This window comes from Aspergillus niger, assembly GCF_000002855.4.
Source record: "Aspergillus niger supercontig An18".
Taxonomy (NCBI): domain Eukaryota; kingdom Fungi; phylum Ascomycota; class Eurotiomycetes; order Eurotiales; family Aspergillaceae; genus Aspergillus; species Aspergillus niger.
Window position 1 is genome coordinate 1,271,347 of NT_166533.1, and position 24,584 is coordinate 1,295,930.

General features: G+C 51.3%; 9 protein-coding genes across 9 annotated transcripts; 4 read left to right on the forward strand and 5 right to left on the reverse strand.

The window, feature by feature from the left end:
• Positions 1-753: 753 nt before the first annotated feature.
• On the forward strand, positions 754-3,297 carry An18g05620 (uncharacterized protein; the record flags this gene model as incomplete). Its single annotated transcript, XM_001398975.1, has 1 exon — positions 754-3,297. The coding sequence occupies one exon, from the start codon at positions 754-756 to the stop codon at positions 3,295-3,297; it is 2,544 nt and encodes an 847-aa protein (XP_001399012.1).
• Positions 3,298-3,753: 456 nt separating this feature from the next.
• On the reverse strand, positions 3,754-5,009 carry An18g05630 (mitochondrial 37S ribosomal protein uS2m; the record flags this gene model as incomplete). Its single annotated transcript, XM_001398976.3, has 3 exons — positions 3,754-4,640; positions 4,716-4,913; positions 4,982-5,009. 3 exons carry the CDS (start codon positions 5,007-5,009, stop codon positions 3,754-3,756), a joined length of 1,113 nt encoding a protein of 370 aa, XP_001399013.1.
• A 1,757-nt stretch (positions 5,010-6,766) lies between these two features.
• Positions 6,767-7,422, reverse strand: An18g05640 (uncharacterized protein; the record flags this gene model as incomplete). The annotated part of the gene is made up of 2 exons (XM_001398977.3): positions 6,767-7,067; positions 7,127-7,422. 2 exons carry the CDS (start codon positions 7,420-7,422, stop codon positions 6,767-6,769), a joined length of 597 nt encoding a protein of 198 aa, XP_001399014.1.
• A 2,562-nt stretch (positions 7,423-9,984) lies between these two features.
• On the forward strand, positions 9,985-12,955 carry An18g05650 (uncharacterized protein; the record flags this gene model as incomplete). The annotated part of the gene is made up of 6 exons (XM_059745841.1): positions 9,985-10,231; positions 10,305-10,527; positions 10,665-10,778; positions 10,936-11,146; positions 11,257-11,340; positions 11,471-12,955. 6 exons carry the CDS (start codon positions 9,985-9,987, stop codon positions 12,953-12,955), a joined length of 2,364 nt encoding a protein of 787 aa, XP_059606616.1.
• A 495-nt stretch (positions 12,956-13,450) lies between these two features.
• An18g05660 (hypothetical protein) lies at positions 13,451-14,034 on the reverse strand (the record flags this gene model as incomplete). Its single annotated transcript, XM_059745842.1, has 2 exons — positions 13,451-13,478; positions 13,619-14,034. 2 exons carry the CDS (start codon positions 14,032-14,034, stop codon positions 13,451-13,453), a joined length of 444 nt encoding a protein of 147 aa, XP_059606617.1.
• A 1,286-nt stretch (positions 14,035-15,320) lies between these two features.
• On the reverse strand, positions 15,321-16,210 carry An18g05670 (uncharacterized protein; the record flags this gene model as incomplete). The annotated part of the gene is made up of 3 exons (XM_001398980.3): positions 15,321-15,451; positions 15,511-15,776; positions 15,933-16,210. The coding sequence occupies 3 exons, from the start codon at positions 16,208-16,210 to the stop codon at positions 15,321-15,323; spliced, it is 675 nt and encodes a 224-aa protein (XP_001399017.1).
• A 370-nt stretch (positions 16,211-16,580) lies between these two features.
• Positions 16,581-17,446, forward strand: An18g05680 (uncharacterized protein; the record flags this gene model as incomplete). The annotated part of the gene is made up of 5 exons (XM_059745843.1): positions 16,581-16,799; positions 16,904-16,921; positions 17,011-17,091; positions 17,155-17,203; positions 17,286-17,446. The coding sequence occupies 5 exons, from the start codon at positions 16,581-16,583 to the stop codon at positions 17,444-17,446; spliced, it is 528 nt and encodes a 175-aa protein (XP_059606618.1).
• Positions 17,447-18,551: 1,105 nt separating this feature from the next.
• An18g05690 (uncharacterized protein) lies at positions 18,552-19,852 on the forward strand (the record flags this gene model as incomplete). The annotated part of the gene is made up of 4 exons (XM_001398982.3): positions 18,552-18,821; positions 18,909-19,155; positions 19,252-19,745; positions 19,802-19,852. 4 exons carry the CDS (start codon positions 18,552-18,554, stop codon positions 19,850-19,852), a joined length of 1,062 nt encoding a protein of 353 aa, XP_001399019.1.
• A 1,094-nt stretch (positions 19,853-20,946) lies between these two features.
• Positions 20,947-24,046, reverse strand: An18g05700 (uncharacterized protein; the record flags this gene model as incomplete). Its single annotated transcript, XM_059745844.1, has 4 exons — positions 20,947-20,996; positions 21,310-22,387; positions 22,696-22,753; positions 22,785-24,046. 4 exons carry the CDS (start codon positions 24,044-24,046, stop codon positions 20,947-20,949), a joined length of 2,448 nt encoding a protein of 815 aa, XP_059606619.1.
• Positions 24,047-24,584: the final 538 nt, after the last annotated feature.

Below are 24,584 nucleotides of genomic sequence, written 5' to 3' on the forward strand. Positions count from 1 at the left end.
CAAGAGTAATCCAAAATGAAGAGAAATTCCCTAAAGACAAGATAAAACCAGGTGAAGGCCACAGCAGAACTGGGTAATAGCATATCCCCCTTCACCGTACTCATACACTTCAAAGGGAAACCCCGTGGGGAAAGCCCTCATCCTCAGCCCCGGACGGAAGCAGCCCAAACCCGACGCGGGAGCGAATCAACTCGGCCATGGCTCGTCACGACGACCATGACAAGCTTAGCGTCGAGGTAGTCGTTCCATCCCGGCAGCAGACCACGGGATAACATGACGTGGAAGTGGTCGGACATTATCCGATGCGAGGTCCAATGAATTCCAGTCGTGCCATCACCGTGCAGGCGAATTCATGGGAGTGGGGAGATACTCGACGTTGAATAGCGTCTAGCTTCGGATTTCGGGCACGAAAAGCGATGGTCAAAGTACAAAATATCTCCAGCTTTGCTTGGGTGTGGGTCACGGGGACGCGGGGGAACACAAAGTGTGGGGGAAAGTTCACTAACCAAGTAGGACAAAGCAGTGCCTTGTGCCAGGCGTGTCGGAGATTCTCCCCGAAAGCCGACTATACAGCTCCACGTTGGTGGGCCTCAACGGCACTACTCCTCACGCAATGCCGGTGCAACAGGGGCATGTAGAATCACTCAAATAGAGCGGTATTCTGGCTTGAATTCAGTTCCTGTAGTTGTATTCTCAACGTATGTTGTATTCGCAATCACACAATTGATCCTAACCAAGGGAGTGCACACAACAATGCCTCAAAAAGAATTCGTCCCCAAGACTTATCAGGAGTCTTCAACTGGGGCTCAAAGCTCCTCCTCTGTACATCTTCGCTCAAGTCCCGAAGAGCGATCCTTCGACTTCTCCTTTGAACCAATTCGTGAGAACCTATTCAGAGTTACCTTCTCTTCTCAAGATCACCCTCTCCCTCCATACCCCAGTGTGACCAAGCCGGCAACAAGTCTCGATGGCGTCCATGTCTCCGCAACAGGCGGCTCGAACCAAAAGACAATCGAAGTTGGCGATGTAACAGCGTCCGTTGAGTGGAGTAACACGCCGGTCGTCTCACTATCGTGGAAGGGCACAGAGAAGCCCTTATATCGCGATCTGCCTCTTCGCTCCTATGTCGCAGACTCTACTGGTATTGCACACTACACCGAGCATGACCGGGATTGTCTTCACGTTGGACTTGGCGAGAAGAGAGCTCCCATGGACCTCACGGGACGCCATTTCCAGCTCTCAGCCACAGACAGCTTCGGTTACGATGTTTACAACACCGACCCTCTATACAAGCACATTCCTCTGCTGATTAAGGCATCGCCTGATGGTTGCGTGGCCATCTTCTCCACGACACATGGCAGAGGAACCTGGTCCGTCGGCTCGGAGGTCGATGGTCTCTGGGGCCACTTCAAAGTCTACCGTCAAGACTATGGTGGACTGGAGCAATACCTCATCGTCGGCAAGACGCTCAAGGATGTTGTGCGCTCCTATGCAGAGCTTGTCGGTCTTCCGATCCTCGTCCCCAGATGGGCATATGGATACATCTCAGGCGGATACAAGTACACCATGCTTGACGACCCGCCTGCTCACGAGGCATTGATGGAGTTCGCAGACAAGCTGGAAGAGCACGGCATTCCCTGCTCCGCACACCAAATGAGCTCGGGATACTCAATCGCGGAGACCGAGCCTAAAGTCCGCAACGTCTTCACATGGAACAAATACCGATTCCCCAACCCCGAAGAGTGGATTGCCAAGTACCATGGTCGGGGAATCCGCCTCCTCTCCAACATTAAGCCGTTCCTGCTCGCCTCACACCCTGACTTCCAGAAGCTCATCGATGGGAACGGATTCTTCAAGGATCCTGAGAGCAGCAAGCCCGGCTACATGCGACTGTGGAGTGCTGGAGGCGCAACAGGAGGCGATGGATGCCACATCGACTTTTCATCCGCTGTTGCGTTCAAGTGGTGGTATGATGGCGTGCAGAGCCTGAAGCGCGCCGGAATTGACGCCATGTGGAACGACAACAACGAATACACACTCCCCGATGATGACTGGAAGTTGGCATTGGACGAGCCAACCGTCTCCGACGCCGTCAAGAAGGGCGTCGAGAACTCTGTCGGACAATGGGGTCGCGCCATGCACACCGAACTCATGGGCAAAGCCTCCCATGACGCTCTTCTCAACATCGAGCCCAACCACAGACCATTCGTCTTGACTCGCAGTGCCACTGCAGGTACAATGCGCTACGCTGCCAGCACCTGGAGCGGAGACAACGTTACTAGCTGGGAGGGCATGAAGGGAGCGAATGCTCTGTCCCTCAGCGCAGGTATCTCTCTTCTACAGTGCTGCGGTCACGATATCGGAGGATTCGAGGGACCTCAGCCCTCTCCTGAGCTGCTGCTCAGATGGATTCAACTGGGTATTCACTCGCCTCGTTTTGCCATCAACTGCTTCAAGACGTCTCCTGGGAACAGCTCCGTCGGAGACGTTATCGAGCCGTGGATGTACCCCGAGATCACCCCTCTCGTTCGGGATACAATCAAGCGTCGTTACGAGATCCTCCCCTATATCTACTCTCTCGGTCTGGAAAGCCATCTGACCGCATCCCCGCCCCAGCGCTGGGTAGGATGGGGCTACGAATCTGACCCGGAGGTATGGACCAAGGCCCTGAAGTCCGGCGATGAGCAGTTCTGGTTCGGTGACACCATCATGGTCGGCGGTGTCTACGAGCCAGGTGTGAGCGTTGCCAAGTTATACCTTCCCCGTAAGGCGAATGACCAGTTCGACTTCGGGTACGTGAACATGAACGAGCCTTATAACTACCTCGCCTCCGGACAATGGGTGGAAGTGCCCTCCGAATGGAGGAAGAGCATTCCCCTTCTGGCCAGAATCGGCGGTGCTATCCCCGTCGGAAAACCCGTTCATACCAGGGTACCTGGCGATGATACCCCGGCTTCTGTGGCTGTGAAAGAAGTCGATGATTACCGTGGAGTCGAAATCTTCCCGCCTCTTGGCAGTTCTCATGGCCAGGTTTTCAGTACTACTTGGTTTGAAGACGATGGTATTTCGCTTGAGGCTCGCATCTCGGAGTACACTGTCACCTATAGCTCCACGGAGGAGAAGGTCATTGTTGGATTTTCTCGTGATGAGAAGTCTGGATTCGTCCCTGCTTGGACAGACCTTGATATAATCCTTCATAATGGTGATGAGAGACGCGTTGTGTCGGATATTGGAAAGACTGTGGAGTATAAGGGTAAGGGCTCCCGGGGACGGGTGGTTTATACCTTGAAGAACTAGATAGAATGTGGTGGTTGCTTTGGAAAGTCTATTGAATCTTTTAGCAATACGTGGTGGAAATTGTTTACCCAGGATGCATGATGATAGATGTCGGCGGCGTTAAATAGCATAGAAGAGATAATGTTTTGAATCAATTGTTTTCTGTAACACAGACAACTTCCATACAATACCAATTAGTAAGTATTTTCAAAGGCGCTATGCTGGCTGTTATGCAGTCAATTGAGGCGTAAGGCGTGGTCGGCCATGAACCACGCAGACAACCAAGGGGAGCAAATGGACAAGACTCTCATGAACCATGCGACTAGACCTGAAGATCAATTCAAATAGCATTGTTGATACATGATATAACACCAGAGAAAATGAAAATTTACAATGTCCTATACAATACAATCCCAAGCCGAAAGTTCAGATGTAGGCAGACAGATATCAATAAGAGCAATAGGCAACACTTCGACTCTATTCGTCATCCTTGGAAGCCTCTTCCTTAGGCTTCTCGAGCGGGCTTCCCTCAGAGACAACTTCCTGGGAGGAGGCTTCTGACTTCTGTCCTTCCGCGGTCTCTAGAGTCTGCTCCTCTACTTGGACACGGAGTGGCTCCATATGTTCATACGTCAAGTGACCCTTGCGCGCTCTCGCCAATCTTCTCCGCTGACCCACTTCTCCTGCCCGTCCCAGCACACCAGCAATCAGAGTCACGGAACGCAAACTGTCGTCGTTCGCAGGGATCGGGTATGTGACACGGGTAGGGTCGGCGTCGGTGTCGATGATACCGATAGTCGGGACGTTGTTGAGACCACACTCGTGCAACAGGACAACGTTCTCGACGGGGTTCAAGCAAACAACAAGGTCGGGCTTAAGTGCACGGTAAGATTCCAATTCCTCTTTCCAGAGATCATCCAACGTCTCATCCAAGCCGTTCACAATCTTCTTTTCGCAATGGCCCAAGATCTGCTGGCCATTGGTCAAGCTACCAGGGATCCAACGCTCGAAAATGTGATATCCCTGAGCCAATTCCGCAGCTCTGACCACGGCACGCTTCTGTCCCTTTCGCGTGCCCGCAAAGAGAATCAATCCACCCCGGTAGGCAACCTCCTCCACGACCTTGGCCGCACGGCGGAGGTAAGCCGCCGTCACATCAAGGGAGATGATGTGAGTTCCCTCCCTGATACCGAAGATATAGCGCGAGTTCTGGGGGTTCCAGCGGGAAGTCGAGTGTCCAAGGTGTGTCTGGTTGGCGAGGAGCATTTCGAGGGTAACGTCGGTGGCTTGAGGAGGGTTTTTGAGGAGGCTCTCTGGCCGGTAGACGCCGGTCACATCGCTACCGAGACTGTGGAATTTGACTCCTGAACCAGAGGATGTATATTAGCTTTCCCTTCGGGCAGCGACAGGCGTAACAGCTAGAATATTGCGGTACTTACGGCGGAGCGTGTTCGGATCCAATCTCTCTTGTGCACCAGACGTACCAGGCTCCCGCACTGCAACAGTCGGTGCGGGCGTCTCTAATTGAGGTGCTTGCTCCGCAACGATAGTCTGTACTGGGGTCTGGCCAGTCGTCTCCGTGGAAGAGAATCGGGACAAGATGCGCGACTGACGGGGAAGAGCCCGAAGCTGGCGGCCTAGATGGGGACGGGGGAATCAGCATCAATATTTCCTATCAATAAACCCAATCCATGGAGTAACTCACTTTGCCGCACAAGTTGCCGAACAATCATACTGTCTTGTGTTGGCCGGAGTCCTGTTCTATCGCAGCTGGTTCAAGGGAATCTTCCGCTCGAACTTTTGATGTCGGGCTTGGCAACAACAGGTGCCTGAGGCGGGAAACTGATACGCTAAGCCATTTACGGAACAAGTTCTAGAGGTCGGGGAAATCAACTCGATCCCAGCAATTCCGATACATCTCAGACAACTCGCGTACTTTGTATTGGCAGCAGACCACCTGAACGGTGGGTGTTGCTCCAGAGAATTCACTAATACGGACAATGATTGCCTACCAGTTCCCAGCAACGAGATACAGCATCAAACTAATCAACAGCACCACTCGCATATCGCCCAGACCGCCAAACCATCACTCGACAATAAGACACCAAACAAAACCATCCAATAACAAAGCCTGTACGACGTCCTCCGACATCTCCCGGAAAGAGTAGGCAAGATGTCACCGATTCCACCAATCGACCATTACATCCCCTAGACCATCATGCAGAACTCAACATGGTAGCCAATCGCCCAAATGCCAATCTGCAAGTAAGTACAAAGTAGGTTGGTAAGCACATAGCCACCAGCATGTCGACACACACACAAAATATCGACGATCATATACATGAAACCGAACTTTCTCGACCCCTAAACAAGGCAAACAATTGCCTTTGAAGCGACACGCGTACTCACCAATTCCTGTCCATGCTATTTGTCAGATCATATGTTGGAAGTCAACTTGCAGTGTGTGGGTGATCCATCCGACCCTTAACCGCTCAGTCTCAGCCACCATAGCAGTCCATCTATCTGCTTAAGGTGATCGAGATGTCAAGGTGGGGATTTTGGTTTGGGGGAATAAGTAAGCCGGGACATTAGACGGAGCCCGTTGGGCCGCTGAATTTTTACACTATTCGCTTTGGGTGTGTGTGCTTTACGTATCTTGAGATATTTTACCATCGTATTATAGACAAGACGAGGAGCTTACATCGATCTATTTCTTTGTTCCTCTAGATCGTGTGACGTGGGGTTGACTGGAGAAATGGAATGGAAAGAGGCATTTTTCCCTGGAATGTGCCGGGTTCTTGTTTCTGTCGGATACTAAACCGGCAATACTATCTTTGTATCTTTGTGCGGGGGGCCGAAAACTCCTGCTGCTAGTAGTACCAGAAGTTACAGCACACATTACTGGTTGATGGGTGAGCTGGCCTCGCTGATCACCTTCAGAATGATTCATATTATTTTCCGGCAGGAGACAGACAGAAAAGCGAGGGTGGGGTCGGGGTCGTTGAGAGACTTTCACCCCGCCACCACCTGAAGCCCCTCATCCTGTTAACATCATGGGGCGAACTCAAATGCATGAAGATCGGTCAAAGTGGTGGGCGGTTGGAGGATGGTCAGATCGCGATTTACTCTCTAGGGATAGAGCTACGTGTAAAATTATGATTTTACGGAATTGTTCAGGAGCAAAGGGAATGAAGCCAAAGTCTGTATGAATTCTTCGTAACGTAACCACTGAAGAGCTATGTAGACTGGAATACAGCGTTGGTATCAGGTTAAGAATTTCATCCGCGCCGGGTATGTGTAACAAGCAAAGCGATCTCGATAATAGCAATGAGAAGAAAATGTAGGAAAAGCGAGTCAATAATTCTTCATCCAAAACCCGGCCGGCCGAACGAAGCAGAAGTCGAAATTTCAGTCATTCACGGTAGTCGCAAGGGAATTCGTAAAGATAAAACAGAAAGAAAGCAGTCGGTTTATAGAGAAGGAGAACCGTCTATCGCTTGAAGAAGCCGCCGAGCTGGTCCATCATGCCACCACCGCTGTGGTGGGACTGAGAGCCACCCTGAGGGGGGTAACCGCCATAGCCGCTCTGGTAGTCCTGCTGCTGCTCGTCCTTGTGCTTGTGCTTCTTGATGGCATCCTCGGCGATGCTTCCCATGATAGCTCCACCGATGGTTCCGAGGATTCCGTGATCGGCCTTGTGACCGGCAAATCCGCCCGCCAGACCACCGGCAATGGCACCACCGAGACCACGCTCACCCTCCTGGGCTCCGCCGGGGGCACCCTGGTTGTATCTAGAGACAAGATGTTAGCTAGAGATCATAATAAGTATCAGTATTAGTGAATAACATACTCGCCGTGCTGGTCCTGGCCGTACTGCTGACCACCCTGGTGCTGCTGGCCGTACTGGCTCTCACCATACTGGGACTGTCCACCACCGCCGTAGTAGTCGCTAGAGGCACCACCACCCTGGCCGCCGTGCTGCTGGTGCTGGTTGTATTGGTCGTAGCCACCCTGCTGGCCGTATCCTTGCTGCTGGGGGTATCCGCCCTGACCGTATCCACCTTGGCCGTAGCCACCCTGGTTGTAACCACCCTGCTGCTGGTGGCCGTAGTAGCCTTGGTTGTTGTATCCGTCGTAGCCAGACATGGTTATGATGTGTATTGGAGTTGTAGAGGTAGTTGATTGGTAAGATTGATGTATGAAGGAAGAGGAGTGGATTTGGTAAGATGATAGAAGGTAAGACAGAACGAGGGGTTCCCAAGCCTTTTATAGTGGGATATTTGGCCACTTGATAAGGTGATCAGGCACTGCAGGGCTGAGCAGGCGCAGTGCTGACTCGCCCAGAAGGTGAGCCCCACCAAGATTCAATGATGCCCCCGCTACGCCAAGAGCCCAGCGCCAGCTGAGAAACACGGGACAAGAATTACGCTGTTCAGTCACAGCCCGGTCAGGAATTAACCAAGTTTGAGTGAGATTACGACTAACATTGTGGCTGTTCATGAGGCTGATGCCGTACGGAATCACTAGATCCCCCGCCACCATGCAGCGCGGGGTGGCTGTGCCATGTGTTCATCATGGGCGCAGGGCGGGTGTTGATCTGGTCTTCCCTTTCGGAATTGCTCCCCGCCAACCTGGGGATCAGGTACTTTTTTTTTCCTTTTGCTTTGCCTGACAGTGGCAAATTCAACGGGTTTCTACTAAATGATAGCCTAATTAATTATGCCTGTCATTATGCAATAACTTCGATACGCAGCGCAGTACACATCCGGCCCCTTACTTTCCATTCACCCCCATAGTAAGCGCCAGAGCTAGCCGCGACTGGAATTTCGGCTTCGGAGTTAGCACGGGTACTTCGGTGACGTTACCATGGTATAATATAACACCTCATACCGAGCTCACATGTGGCTCTTCCACACAGCCGTCCAGTGGCTTAGCAAACTACAGGTGCATATTGCATAAAATCAGTCAAACTGCGTGCGCACATTTACTAAAGTATGGCTGTGCGAGTCCATAAATAGTACCACAGATGGCGCGATGCCCATACCGTATAGTACCAATACAATCCAGTCGCTACCCTATTGGACACATTCAACATCGCAGCCGTCTGCTGGCGTTTTTACCGAAATAAGCCCCCATAACTCCTTTCTGGAATTGCCGGATCATCGGAATAGCACATCTCCGTGTTTGCCGGACACTCTACGTACTACTTACCAAAGTAAGTATGTTTGTTCCTAATTGGGGTCCAAAAAGCGACCGGCATTAGCAGGCAGACACATTATTACCCTACTAGTGCAGAAATACGTCCGCCCTAGTGTTGCGAACACGTACGAGTAGTGGAGGGATCCGGAGTGAATCTGGTCGCTGACTGGATCACTCGTCTTTGGTTCCAGCCAGTTTTACTGGGTTTCGCTTCTCTTGGACCCTTGGCGGGTTGAAACTTGCAACGATCCGGGCCTCGGGCTATGGGGCACCACTGGGCACTTGATCAGATCAGATAGAGATGATGTGCCCGGTTTAGGTGATCTAGATATCTCGTAGATCACAGTTGGCCGAGTTAGCCTTGTCGAATGTCATTCTAGAATCCTCGGGTGCTGCGCCGAGATTAGTTCAGGGCGCACACACAACCTCTTGTATGGGGCGGCTGTTCGTTCTCTGCCTAGCATCGGGCGGGATGTCAGAGCTGAGGGCATAGCCTGTCTTTCCACCTTTGGGCATGATGTCAACTGCAGGCAGCAAATAAGTTCTAAAATGCGGCAGAGGGCTGAACATTTACCTGGGCAGTCAACAAGTATACTTGGTCATTCCTCGTAGAATTACGATCACGATGAGATGATCCACGGACCCAAGTGGCTTTATGTATATAGACGCGGGGCCATCAACCACTACAGTGCTTACACACCAACTGTATCCAGCAATAAGCAACTAACTTAACCCATCAATATCAAACCTTATCATACTAAGATTCCCAAACCCCTTACAACCGACGCAGTACAACCACCTCCCCAGCATACGCAAAATGCAAGGTTAACCGCACTACCATGTTGCACATATCAAGCTTCCTACAGCGAACGAAACGTCCCTAGCCCACGCGGCACCACACAAATTGTTTCGATCTTCGATAAACATCCCATGTACTGACTGGCAAGGTGCTCTCAAAAACCTGCCCCTCAAACCCAAGAACTAGTCTAGATAGATCATCATCTGACTCCAGCGACCAGCTGGTGGGAGCAAACAGATTGGTCGCCTTTAAGGTTATACTTTACGCGGTGCCTCTCGTGGTGGATAGCCCGCCTGACCGACAACTGCGGCATCAGTAAGTATACTATGGAGGGGGAGCATGTTTCAACTGTACCCAGCACCCACTCGCGACCGTCACCGAAATTTTCTTCCTACGAAGAACACATGGATCGTCCTGGAAATTCGCTCATAGTTGGGTTTGCAATCATGGTGTGCGACAATTGTAGATCCACGCGTGTAGGTGGCAGGGGTGCCACTGCGTAATTGCTACTGTTATATAGTGGGTAGGCTTCCTTTCTGGTGTAGAGCAAAATGAGGGGAGCTTTTCAAGAGTTCTTCGACTTCCGGGTCATTCATCAGAGGACTTTTGACCTATACTACTAGTTGTCGATGCGTTGACCTTGCGCCTTGAAAACCCAACGGCCCCTCTTCGATGAATATATATAGTGCATCAACTGGGCCTCACACAACATGAAATCCATACTCATTCTACTATCCCCTCTATGCTTCTTCAGTACCTTACACGCACACGCACACGCAACATCTACACCTAGTCCTCCGACAGTATATCTCATCCGCCATGGCGAGAAACCCCCGGATCCCGAAGATAGCGGACTAAATGCAGACGGATTCAAACGCGCCGAGTGTCTCCGGGAAGTATTCGGTGTGGGGTCACCTTATGATATTGGCCATGTGATGGCACCCAAGATCAACAAGCGTAAGACATGGCGCATCTCAAGCAGTTATTCCTCTCACGTCAAAAACTAACGTATATGTTGGTGGCTACTCAGGAGGCCAGCATAGGCGTTCTTATGAGACCGTCCTGCCCGTCGCAAAGGATCTTGACCTCCCTGTCGATACATCTTGTAAGCGCAATCGCGTTAAATGTGTGGCGAAACGGATCAGGGAGTTTAAGGGAACAGGGAATATCCTGATCTCCTGGCGCCACGGTAAGATGAGGGAGATTGTGCAGGAGCTGGGTTACGAGGACCCTCCTGAATATCCTGAAGATCGGTAAGTTATTGCAGGGTTTGGTTTCGGGCTAGACGCGTTACTAATGGGTTTTCTGTCTAGTTTCGATTTGATCTGGACAATTCCATTTCCTTATAATAATATCACTGATATTAAAAGCGAAGAATGTCCGGGATTAGATGTGCCAGCACTAATGAAAGTGCAAGAGTAAATCATCATGGGCTGGTACCTGATGAGGAAGTCCACTGTCTATCTGGTAGTTATAGGGCTTTGAATGGAATCGATGGCTTTCTGTGTGTGGTATGGACGAAGTTATGTTTTTTCTGCATCGACTTACTGTAGTTGTATAATGAGGAGTGGGTTGTTAGAGGGATTCGCTACTACTGTATTTATCTACTACTAGTAGTAGTAGTAGGTGTAGAAGCAAGCACAGCCAATCTCATTGACCAGTTGCTGCTGCACAGGGTCAAACATTAATCCGAAGACAGTCTTGTGTGCGCGGGCGGTGAACAGCCGAGCGGAGACAGAGCGCCAAGATTTCAACCTGCCCACCCAATTTTTTCGAGGTATCGCGGCCTTCACTACGTTCGACCGAGCGTTGCCCAAATATCTCATCAACCTCCAGTATATTACTGGCTCAACGGCTTGGATCCCTCGGAAGGTCTGCGGTCACTCTGTTTCTTGAAGGATGGATGATATCGAGGTGTGTTGTTCCGTGCATTGTACTATGCCCGATCACGAGGTTGACCTCCTCTATTTTTTCTTCTTCAGGAACGCCTCCGAAGCCATGCTCAGGCCTTCGATGGTTTGCTGTCGCTGATCCCGGCGAAATTTTATTACGGCGAAGATGGCAGTGTATGTGACTTGTCCAATCCTTCTTGCTGCAAAATTTCCTCCTGCCCTTCTCTTTCTCTCCCTTCGTCTCATTTGGCGTCGCGCTTAAGGCATAGCTGACCCGCGGTTCCTGAAACAGGATCAATGGCAGCGCAAGAAGCAGACTAAGGAACAGGCCCGTGAAGCTAAGCGGGCCAAGTTGGACCCCGATTCCGCCAAGTCAGCAAAGGATGTGATAGACGAGAACGCACGCAAGCGTAAACGTGACGAGGAAGGGAACGGGGAAGGTGACGATTCTTCTGATAACGGTGAACTCGGATCCGAGAAGCCCAAGGAAGGATTGAAGAGAGGAGATGTCAACTCAAAGAAGCAAAAGCAGGCCGAAGACTCGGCCAATGCAGAGCGCTCATCCGCCAAGTCGGCTGAAGAGGCAGAAGCGCGCAAGAAGTTGAAGGAGGAAAAGAAGGCCCAGAAGAAAGCCGCTCAGAAGGAGAAGAAGAAGGCCAAGGAAGCCGCTAGGAAGGTCAAGGTAGCCGAGCAGTCAGAAGAGACCGAAACACCTGCTGTGCAAAAATCCGAGTCGACCCCCGCCAACAAGACCAAGGAACAAAAACAAAAACAAGAGGACAGCGATAGTGATGACAACGAAAGTGTGGACGGCGTCCCCGCCGAAGAACTCTCGCTCGATTTCAGCGCTGAACAAGAAGAACAACCATCGTCTTCTGCGTCCACCCCGAACTCCCCTGGGTTCGATGCTTCCAATCCCCAATCGGGCAGCTCTTCCATATCCTCCATTGTTCCCCCCACCGAAGCCTCCAAATCCTCCACCTCCGAACCCAAGCCTCTCAAGCCTACCCCCGATGAGCTAAAGCAACGGTTACAGAAGCGGCTCGATGAACTTCGCGCAGCCCGCCATGCCGACGGGCTTAACGGAAAGCCCGCCAGGAACCGTCAAGAACTAATTGAGGCTCGACGCCAAAAAGCCGAGCAACGCAAAGCGCACAAGAAGGAGCTGCGCCAGAAGGCTAGAGAAGAAGAGCAACGGCTGAAGGATGAAGCCATGGCCCGACGCTTCTCTCCTGGCGGCTCGGGATCCCTTCTCGCATCCCCGCGCTCCCCTGCTGACTCTGTCGGCTCGAACAACAACTTCGCTTTTGGCCGCGTTGTCTTCGCAGATGGCCAACTTGCTGACCCCAGTCTTTCCGGAGTCCGGGAGCAACCTAAGAGCCACGGTCCCAAAGACCCCGCCGCAGCCCTGAAGGCGGTTGAAGCGAAAAAGGCCAAGCTTGCCGCCATGGACGAGGAGAAGCGGGCCGATATTGAGGAGAAGGACCTGTGGCTTAATGCGAAGAAGCGGGCACATGGCGAACGCGTCCGTGACGACACATCATTGCTGAAGAAGGCGCTCAAGCGCAAGGAGTCGGCGAAGAAGAAGTCTGAGCGCGAATGGAAGGAGCGTCTGGAAGCCGTGAAGAAGGGCAAGGACATGAGACAGCAGAAGCGTGAAGAGAACCTCCGGAAGCGCCGAGAGGATAAGGGCAACAAGGGTGGCGGCAAGAAGCAGGCCGGAGGTAAGAAGAAGTCCAGACCGGGCTTTGAGGGCAGCTTCAAGGCCAAGTCTGGAGGCAAGAAATAAGCAAAACATTGTACTGCGTTGGGGAGAAGTGGAGACCCGTCCAAAGTGTAATACCAAGCTGCAGCCTCTGACCATGTGTACATACACGCACAGAAAAATGGGCCGAGATCAGAAAAGAAGAAAAGGAAGAACAAAAGGGAAACTCAGAGAGGAGCAGGCATGCTACAGATTGAGCAAGAATAGCTCGAGACCAAAAAGTTGAGGGAGTGCGGGCATTGGAGAAACGGTGTTTGGGGAGTTTAAACTCTGGAGGTTCTCTGTTCATTTTGTGCATATATACCGAATCTCACGAAGCATTTTTTGTCTTTGTTTGTGTTTCTATGCCAGCTGAGCTTGCACACACTACTACATTCATGTACGAATTGTTTGAGTAATTGAACTTGATGCAGAACGGTAGTGACCCAACAGCATGCCAATTGTCATAATCTTCGTTCAAACTGTCTGCCAGCAAACTTTTGTCTATGTCGTAACTCAATCGAAGCCATAACTCGTAAGTCATGGAGCCCTCTCGACACCATCCCATCTAGCCCCATCATCTATCATCTATCACCCCATCTAATAATCTTATCATAATCATTATCATCATCATCATCATCTCAAAAGATCAAGACTTTTACCCCCTCTCCAACCCCTTAAAAGGTCAAAAAATCAAATCAAGCAAACCTCTCATCCCTCGCCTCCAAACACGCATCCACCATCCCATCCACAGCAACGCCCCTCTGCATCTCCGTACAGCACCCAATCTTCACCAACTCAGTCAGCGCCTCCCCGACCCAATTCTGACAATTCCACCCGGGGACATCATTCCGCACTTTCACCCTTGCGCACGCATCCCTGATCATCTCCCTAGAGATAGAAGCACTTACATTCGCGACAGGGATATTCCTCTCTAGCTTTGCGCTCTGCGTGGGATTCGCCCCAGTTACTTCGACGAACTTGAACTCCCCGGGCGGTCCGATGATGTGGAACATGCTTTGCTGGTTGTCCGGGTAGGTCAGGAGGAGCACGGCGTGGCGGTATTTGATGAAGTCGAGGGGGGAGCCGTGGAAGACGAGGAGGGAGAGGAGGGAGGTGGACATGATGGGTGGGTAGTGGTGATGCTGGTGAGGGAGGGATGGGGATGAGGATGGGATGGATCTGTTCTTCATTGTGAAAGGGCCGAGGGGGTTATATAGTGGTCAGAAAGATTGAAGTTCATGAGTTCGTTAGTTGTTTGGGGATGTGCCGTGAGTGATATCTTTCGTATGCAGGAGGGGATGGAGATATATAGAAGTCTAGAAGGGTCCACAGTCATGCTTAACAGCTGAGAAGGGGACCAAAAGTACGAAATAAGGAGCATCTTTGGCATTCTCCTACACTCATCTAGCAGCACTAGGACGTGTCAACCTGCTACTGCACAAAGAACTCCAACACTAACCTTAATCATGCTCTGTTGCTTTGTTACAGACTACGGGACGGCACGTCTCGTCGCTACCAGAGTTCGAGGGGAGAGAAAGATGGAATTTCCCTTTTGTTTGTGAGAGAGATGTGTGGTATCTCCGTGTTGGTGATGCAGGGACATCTGCCTCGTTGTACCACCTATTCCCGTCCTCGTATGTATACGCTCCATGCATGGTCTAGACTCTTGTTGGATATGGAGACGGAGATGCGGTGTATGTGCTTTGCATACTGTGAAAGTATCATGTCAGGCGAGATGGGTATATCCACTATAGCTTACCGTACATACTAGGTGCAGCTATGTCTATGATGCTGGCTATGGGTGGTTCTGCATGGGAGGATAGAGATATATCCGGTAATTCCGATTAATAGAGGTATGTAATAGCAAAATGATGGGCGATTGGGCTGAAGAGAATGCAAGCTGAATGCCGCAGTGTTGAAGACATTATGTGCTTGGTTGGGCTGTGAGCGAGTGGCGGCAGATAATGGCAGACCAGTGTATTGCTCTGTGTTCCAATAGCTTATAGTTGAGCATGGTTGCTGCACTGATGAAAGGTCGTTGTTTAAGCACTATTCCCGCACATCACAAAGGAAAAATTCTTTGATTGGATCCCTAGACAAACAAGAGTAAAAAGAACAACACAACATGCAGGATTTCCTTCAACATCAAAGACAAAACCAGACCCGGAATCGAGTGGCCGATCTGATCAATTCCGGTAGACCCGACTAGTACAGGAGGTAATCAGGGAGGCGAAGGGGGTTGGGCGTGAGATATGTACAGCGTGGGAATAAATGGGGGTGGCTACAAGCCAAGCTTTCTAGGTCGGAAAGGCTTTCTTTCTAATATCATGTTTTTCTCGCATCTCTTCCAAGGGGAGTGTCACATGGACACCGTGTCCGGTGTCATATTGGCAAATACAGATGCCGCTTAGCGGTAAGGAGCATCGGCTCTGATAGCAGCAGCAATTTCGGGCTCCCACTTGTCACCGTTGGCAAGGAGCTTCTCCTTGTTGTACAGCAGCTCCTCACGGGTCTCGGTGGCATATTCGGCGTTGGAAGCTACGTAATATCGTTAGTAGGAGTCTCATGACCTACACATGAATTTACTGGTTACTCACTCTCAACAATAGCGTCGACAGGGCAACTCTCCTGGCAGTAACCGCAGTAGATGCACTTGGTCATGTCGATATCGTAACGCGTCGTGCGACGGCTTCCATCCTCACGCTCCTCAGCCTCGATGGTGATAGCCTGAGCCGGGCAGATAGCCTCACAGAGCTTGCAGGCAATGCAACGCTCTTCACCGGTGGGGTAGCGACGCAGAGCGTGTTCACCACGGAAACGGGGGGAGATGGGTCCCTTCTCGAAGGGGTAGAAGATAGTGTAACTAGACGACCAGCTCATCAGCCGCAGATCCATTGAGACAGAACAATCCTCCATAGACTGATGAAAAGCGATAGACAGGCTCAGATGGCCCCCTTGAAATCCTGATGATGATATGCACCGAGGCAGACCTGACTCGAAGCTGGATGGGGCGACTTACGGAGGTCTGAAGAACTGCTCCAGCACGACGTACATGCCGCGCAACAACTCAGCCATAAGGAAGTACTTTCCGGCCTTGTCGAGAGAAGACTCAGCACCTTCGTCCCATTTCTTCGGAGGGGGCAGACGGAAGCCCGGTTGGGGGGGACCAGCTGGCGTAGCTGCCCGGTTCACCGAGGAAGAGAAGTTTGCGATGGATCCCAAGGGCGAAGAGCGGAGAGGGAAGGCTGTAGGACGAGAGTAGGCGACGAGCCTGGCGACGGACTTGGGGGCGGCCATCGCGGAAGTCGAGGAAGCGCGCGAAAGAGCGGGGATGACGAGGGGGGAGGTCAATTGGCAGAGGGGGGGAGCAGCAGCAATTCGAACCAGAAGCGGTTGGAGGTGGAAGTCGACGAAGTTCTGCTTGGGTCGCCGGCCTGCTTAGGTCATGGCTTTCTGCCGCCCCGTGATTGGCCCGCCGCCAGGATTTTGCTTCCTCCGAGCCGCAACAGAATCCAAACCCGTTCATCATCCATCGCTTCATTTCCCCCAATCTTTCCCCATTCCATCACTACCTTCTCCTCCTCCATTCTTCCCCCCCACTCCACCTCTTTCCTCCTTATTCAGGCCTTTTCTTAGCCTCTCTTTTCAGCTTCACCTCCCTGCCATCATGTTCCGCTCCGCCGTCGTCCGCTCCCTCAGGGCCTCTGTCCCTCGTGCCGTCAAGACTCCGGCTCCCTTCCAGATCCGTAGCTCTCCTGTCGCTCGCCCGGCTCAATTCGCCCCTCGCTTTGCCTACCAGGGTGTCAGACTCTACTCCGCTCCCGCCGGTCTCAACAAGGACGAGGTTGAGGGTCGGATAGTCAACCTTCTGAAGAACTTTGACAAGGTGCGTTCGCAATCGCGCGTTTCCAACTCGTCGCTCAAGGCGAGGAATTGCAAGCCATCAAGAAATAAAAAAGCACAGTAACTGACAGGCTGGGATTATTACAGGTCTCCGATGCTAGCAAGGTTAGTTTGGATACCCGATGACGCCCGAAGTCATTGGCCGGAATTTCCCGCGGGTAAAGAATCATAGCTTAACGGTTGCCATTCCACAGATCAACGGTGCCTCTCACTTCGCAAATGACCTCGGCCTGGACAGCTTGGATACCGTTGAGGTCGTCATGGCCATCGAGGAGGTATGGATATTGAATATACCCAGATTTATACATAACGTTGTATACTGATAGGGATGTCTATAGGAGTTCAGCATTGAGATCCCCGACAAGGAGGCCGACTCCATCCACAGCGGTAAGTACAGCTTTGGGATACGATGCCCTTGTAGGGTATTGCGACGCCGGAGGACATTTACTGACTATCCCTTCTGCTATAGTTGACAAGGCTGTTGAGTACATCCTTGGCCAGCCCGATGGTAAGCTTAACACCCTTGCTTGTGCAATTGAATCCATCCTGCGGGAATTCAGTACTGACTACTCTGCTAGCTCACTAAATATGAACGTAATGCGAGGACTCGGAGTGGATTGGGGGACTTAGAATAGAAAGGAAAGGGAATGCTGGCGTGCATCTACATGGGACTTGCCACCGTGGAGGTACCAGGAGTCGGTCACGCTACTCTGTATGCTGATACATGCCTGTGCTCTTTTCACTCTATTATATCGTGTATATCATCTTCAATGCAGTTTTGACTGATTTTGGCTGGTCTTGTCGTATACTCCTTCCTCCCCATTCATATCGTGTGAGATGAGCATTGTTGAAGAAGTAACTTCATAGCTGAGATTATTCATGCTCAGGGAACTGGTAGTGTTGAATTAAGCTTGGAATTGCACGCGATGTTCAGGTCGGAACGAATCTGATATGCGGTTCCGTGGGATGACGTGGAGGCTACCCATTCGGGAACAATCAACGAGAAATGAGTGCATGGCCCCAGCCATTGTATTCGTGCCTGTGAGAGTGAGAAGGGCTGGGATTTCCTACTGCAGTTTTGAAACCAATGTTGATGCAACTGAAGTAGAAGAAGAAAATAGAAGTAAAACCAGCAGGGGCCTGGAACCGAGTGGGCTGGGAGTAGATAGTAGATGGTAGTGGTCATAAAGAATGGGGTCCGTCACCGGAGAAGCAACAACTGGAGACGCCCAGCCAAAGGAAGACCAAGCGCCAGATAGCCTTAGCGACCGCATCGACCGCATCAATCTTATATCTCCTCCATCCACTTTCTTCCCCCGGGTTATCTCCCACCACCACCGGTTTTTGTCTTGGATTCTCACCGGGTTGAATTGGGGTTTCTTGTCGCTGCTCGGCTCAGTTACCCACTCTCTGGCCGCCCGTCTCCTTCTTCCCCCATTGATTGTCGGCCTGCCTTTCCTCTTCGTCGTCCTCCACCACCATTCTTCCTCCACCCCCCCTGATAATTTCCCGTCCAGCAAACTTTCGGCGTCACTCTTCCATTCCAGCAACTCCAACCTCCGATCTTCCTACCCCAAAGAAAATCACCCAGGCACCGGCCCAATAAGCAAACATCAGTCCATGTCGCAGACGATAACGGCATAGACTCCATCACTTGCGTGCTTATCGACACCATCCTTGTTCCCTTTATCCCTCCCTCCCCCCACTCCCGTCTCCCAGCCGCATTCAGATCCTCATGGCCTCAGCCGGGGGCTTGACTCGCCGAAGAGGTGGCGGTCGAGTCGCTGGCGCCGAAGACAACGACGACAGCAGAGTCTCTTCGCCCGTGTCGAGAAATGGTTCGTCGTTGGATAACCGCGTCCCCGAGACCTCGTTCACCAGCTCCGAAAACGGTCACAAAATCGCCTTCGACCCCAGGGACATCAGTGAGACGGAGGAACGCAGCAAGCAGCCCAAGTTGACGCTGATGGAAGAGGTGCTTCTGCTGGGGCTGAAGGATAAGCAGGTGAGCCCCTAGCCTTGCTACTGCGCATTTACAAGCCGGTGTTCAATCGCTGACAGGCGCGTCCGGGATGTGTTGGTGTCGCTGTAGGGTTATCTGTCTTTCTGGAACGAAAACATCTCATACGCCCTCCGAGGATGCATCGTGATCGAGTTAGCGCTCCGTGGTCGGATCAGCATGCAGAAGGACTCCTCTCGGCGACGTTTCCCTCTGGCCGATCGGGTGATTGAGGTCGTCGACGATACGCTAACTGGGGAGGTCTTGCTGGACGAGGCGCTGAAGATAATGAAGTCAAGTGAGAAGATGAGCGTGAACTCCTGGATAGATTTGTTGAGCGGTATGTTACGAAGGGGCATCTGCTGAGGATATTTCTTATTGATTTCCCCGCGATTGCTATTGACACATTCGCTGACTCGACGTGTCTTCCGGGCAGGTGAAACTTGGAATTTGATGAAGATTGGCTACCAACTCAAGCAAGTGCGCGAACGCCTCGCCAAAGGCTTGGTAGATAAGGGTATCCTCCGCACCGAAAAGCGGAACTTCCTTCTCTTCGACATGGCTACGCATCCCGTCGCCGATGGAGGCGCCAAGGATGATCTCCACCGCCGCGTCCGCAACGTCTGCAGCAGTCGTACAGTGATCCTCCCGGCAAATGCATGGCTCCCTGAAGATGTCGAGTTCCGTTACCTGCGAACCATCACCATGGTATGCGCGGCCTATGCCGCCAACGTGCTGGAGAATGCCCTTGTCACAATGAGTCACGAGGCCCGGGAAAGGGCATTTGCGCAGGTGGATGAGTTGCTTGCTGAATACTCTCAGTGGCCATTTGCCCGGAGACCAGGAGGCTCGCAGGCCATTGGAGCCAACCTGGCACAGGCTATCAACGACGAGGTGAACAAATCTAAGGACCGAGAGCTTCAGATGGAGGTACGTTTCTCATCATCCATGGACTACTTCTGCGCTCAATGCTAATTCTCTTGCAGATTGTGGCAGCATGTTTGAGCGTTTTCACTAGACTCGACTCCCTACTGTAAGGGTATCATCATTCTTCGTCTTCTGCTATAGTCCCCAACCTAGTTTGTCCTTTTACTTTCCCATTATTTCCCCCTTATGCTATTGGTTTCTGAATCAACAAAACAACTACCCCGGGGGAGCTCTACTTGGCTTCGTCTTGAAGTAGTCACCGGTATACCGGTTGGAACTGGCAGAGTGGCGTTTATATGAGATCCGTCTTGCATTGTTTTGCACGGGATGTTCGATTCGATCTCCATTGATCTGTGTTTTCATTGTCTGCTTTGCTTTCCACATCTTTCTTCCCTGTCTATTGACTCGCCCGTTCCCTCCCTCTTATCTATAAGGGGGCAAAGCGCGGCCATGCCATATGTATTACTCAAAACACACCCCCCCAACTCCCACAGGTACTGTACGCATCCCCTCTTGGAAGTTTAAACCCGTTCAGATGCATCCAGCCAGGACAGACAACCAACACCAGGGCGCCATCCAGAACATTGAACCCGGTATGCCACGACAAGGACGCAACTGGTTTGTGGCCTTGTCGTCAGACAGCCAAAAATTTTCGAAAAGATAAAAAAAAAAGAATAAAGAGAGAATGAGAACGAGTGCTACACATGGAGAAAGAGAACCCATTCAGGCCTTACACGGGCCTCTGCTTTTATTATATCTACTATTCTATTTATGATTCTTTTATTTCCCTTATAAAATTTATTTTCTTCTACTTTCTTCTCTCCTTCCTTTTCTTCCCTCCTACCTAAACCATTCCTCCAAATGTTTCCTTCCTCTAATCATCCCCGTCACTTCCCCTTCATTATCTTTTCTTTCTACATGTGTAGCAGAGTGACCCTTTCCAGTCCAATTCCTCTTTCTCCTCTTTCATGAATGTATCTACCATGTACACCGGGTGGTTTGCGCTGTCGAACTCGTCATCCTTCCAATCAATTTACCTTTCTGTGTTTCGATCATCTCGTTACACCATACTTTCACGGCGAGTGGGTGTTCTTTTTTATCTTATGCTGCACCTGACTCGGATGGATCCTTTCTATGTGTTTCTAACAACAACCACCCCTCCTTCCCCTCTTCATTTCTGTTCACTGATTGAGCTTCTAGCGCTTTACTCTTCCACCATGTCGTTAGTTATTTGCAGGGGTGTGCTTCGTCCACCTATAAGAATCAATAACAAGAAAAGAATTTTGGTATTAGTCCGTCCCATGCGTCCGCGCTAACGAGGTGAATTGCCTTGGTATGCCCTTGTCTGAGGTTGGTCTATAGATCTACCAGTCTGAACATTGATGAGCTAATCGCTAATGTCGCTGCCAAGTATGGTACATTCAAGGAGCTGTCATGCTGCTCTAAATTATGATATCACAAAGATGATAAAAATCGAATACCTGATGCTAGTTAACCCGGATCACCATCATTCCTCCCCTTCGTCCTCCGCCCGCTCCCGCCGCCCCCGATGATAACACGTCCGTACCGTCAACCAAGTCCTTGATGCTCTCAACTCGCCCTCGGACCTCGTCAGCCTCAACTAGCTCGGAAATCTGGCTCAGGGCTTCACCGTTGGGGCTGACGAGGATGAAGCGACTAAGCACACCATCCTTGCGTGGCTCATCATCCTCGAGAGGATTCCTGGCTTCTGCCGGCGTTGAGTCTACCGCGGTCAAGACAGCGCCGTGTTCCTTAATGACCTTTGGAGAGTGTGCTTGCTCGAACATCTGCTGGCCAGCGCAGTCCAGGACGACATCCACCGGGTCCCAGCGGTTCTTGCGGAAGATAGACCCGAGATCATAGTCATGTGGTAGGGGAAGTGGCGCAAAGATCGTCGCATCCACGTTGTATTCTTTTCGCAGGCAGTCCTCCTGGTCTTCAGCGTCACAGGTTGCGCAAATCCAGGGCCGAGAGTGCGGAAAGAGCTTATGCGATCGGAGCAATTGTAGTGCCTGAAGGCCAACCTCATTGTTGCGTGCGTTGGTGATGAGAACCCGTAGCTGCTGGCGATCGAGTTTAATGTCGGTGGTGTCAAGCCCAGCGTACTTAAATATCGCCTCCCAAGCCGTCAAGGCGGGCATAGGGATGGTAGCTGCTTCAGCAGCGCTGACGTTCTTGGGCTTGTATGCCAGCTCATCTTCCGATACGATGACGTAGTCGGCTGCTGCACCGTCGCGCGTGTGCTTGATCAGCCCAAAAACGGCGTCATCAACCTTGAATTTAGGCCCGTCTGGGTTCCAGTGGTCTTTTTCAGGTGTACTAATGACCGTACCGCAAAAGCTGTGCAAAGGGATCTGCGGTATGGACTTGGATGGATTCAAAATATTAGACAGTCGGAGCTCATCATGGGAGAAGGCTGCTGCCTTCACCTTGACGAGATAGTCGTTCCCTGAGGGGATGGGAGTTTGAAAGTCCGTGTCGAACTTCACGTGGGAATCCATCCTAGGCTCATTCATAGATGAGTGGTCTGTGACAGCTGTTGATGCCGGACTGAAGTAAAGCGCTCTCATGGTTGGTGGCACGAACGTCTGTTCGTCCATCGTGGTTGACTGAGGCTTTGCGGGCTTCATGAGGATTCACTCAGCTTCGCCAATAAGTGATAGTATCGCAGTATCCGACCGTATTCAATCGAGGAAGTGTTCGAACTCAGTTGATTTGAATCGCTGCGATAATACAATTGCCGCGAACCTTCGTTATGCTTGGTGCCAATTGGGATAGATGCTTTCAGTGGATGAGCCTTGATTTTGGTATATTCTGAGCTTCTTCCAAAAATTCGGGAGAAATAAGATGGTCTGCAACCTTTTGAGTGTACGGGTAGCTTAGTATAAATTCTGGCGTGGGCTGCAGCCACCGTGGTTGCGGGTGAACATACTCTCATGTTGACGTAACCCAAGGAAGAACGGCTTATCTCAGCACCGTCAATAGATCGACTGATCAGGCGATATTGAGCTCATCACGAACTCTTTTGGTGGTGGCGGAAGATTCTTTGGGTTGACCAGGCCTTGTTTTGGGGATTGTGCCTGTCGACTGCTTGACTTGAGTTCAGCCACCAGATGATGCACTTCCGCTGGTTGTTCGAACACCCTCCACACATGCTCTGGAATACCCGCAAACGCAGTTTTGAATCTCTCTGGGGAGTTCTGTTCGTCCAAGTGAGGCACGTCGGTGACCTTTCTGATCCAAATCGCTTGAATCCAATGCGGATGCCTCTTATAAAGTTCTGCGTAGGCTTCGGGATCTTGTTGGGTGGAGTCTCCGATACAGAGCACTTGGCGCTTGGGAAACCAACCATAGATTTTCTCCCCGCGGTCCACCTTGTACTCCCGTGTGTTAACGGTGAAGGACTTCACTAGCTCGCTGATATCCAGCCAGGATGAGTCTCGAAGGATCATCGTGCCAGGACTGAAGTATGCACCAAGGAACCCGTGTAAAAATGGGTATAAATTATATGGGGAAGCTGAGACATAGAACCATACCGGTACAAGCTGGTTCTGGATATGGGCGTAGAGCTGAGGCATTCCGGCAATGGGTTTAGGGTCTTCGACGAACGTGGTGCGAAGGATGCCAGTGGACTCCGAAGTTTTGGTGTACTTGATTGTATCGTCGATGTCGGAGACCACAAGCCAACCTTCTGGGCCAGCAAAGATGGTGTCCATAAAAACTTGGTTTCCCCAACCTCGAAGATATGATCTGATCTTGGTGCCATCCTTGATGTGCTTGCTGTTTGCGCTGATTGTCTGACTACTAATGCCATTGTCATCTGTGGGCCCGATCTTCTGCATCTGGATGGTGCTGTTCGGCAAAGGGGTTTCTAGCGTCATTAGGTGTGCAGAGGCAGTATGAAACAGGAATGGCTGTAGCCGTTCTGTTATCCGATGGCGTGTCTCCTTGTCCGTTCCCATTTCTCCGTCCAGTCCAATGAGATCTGCAATCATGGCGACGAGCTTGGTGATATCCCTTCGGCTATTCTTGCGGAAAGCGCAGGCCACGACTTCTGCGCGCCATGATACCTGTTTTGATGTTGTGGCCGCCGGTAGTTGATAGGCAGTGTTATCGAACAACCATACGGTATGCTGACGCGCGTCTGCCGCTTGAATCGATTGGGGCTTTGAGATGAATGATGTGACCATTTGGAGCATGCTTGACTCTCGCTTCCACGCATGGACTACCCGCGCGACCTTATGGAGGACGGTAGGATCTTTGAGGTTTGTATCAGAAGACATTGTTAGTGCGTATATGCTCGTGTGAGTGCAAATCACTGATGACTGCGATGTGATAAGTCAAGTTGAATTGCTAGAAATATGAAAAGATACGATAGCGTTCTGCAGAAGAGTGAAGATTTGAAGCCAGTTTATAGCCTCCTAAAATGTACAGTATCGGGCGCCACGAGGCAGGCAGCCTCCTGATCCTGCAGGACTGCATCATGTTGATCCCAAGCCGCAGGGCAGTGGCATCTATACGAGCTCAGGCAGCCAAGCCTGAGTCATTTCCTATTTTGAGGAGTCAGGGGAACAAGGCCATAAGGCTGTGTCCCTGCGGGGTATAGGATCGACGGAGATATGCAGACGGAGAAATACATGCATGAGATGGATCGCTGCTTGGCGCCCGCGTCAGCCTTGACTGACTTGTGACCTATGGGATAACAAGGCGCAGCGGCTGACCAGCCCTCCCGGGCGTGGATATGGGACAGTCATCTGCAAGTAACGCAGGAACAGGGCGGGCAGATCCCTGTATGTTACGAATTTGGACCGTTGCTGCGTG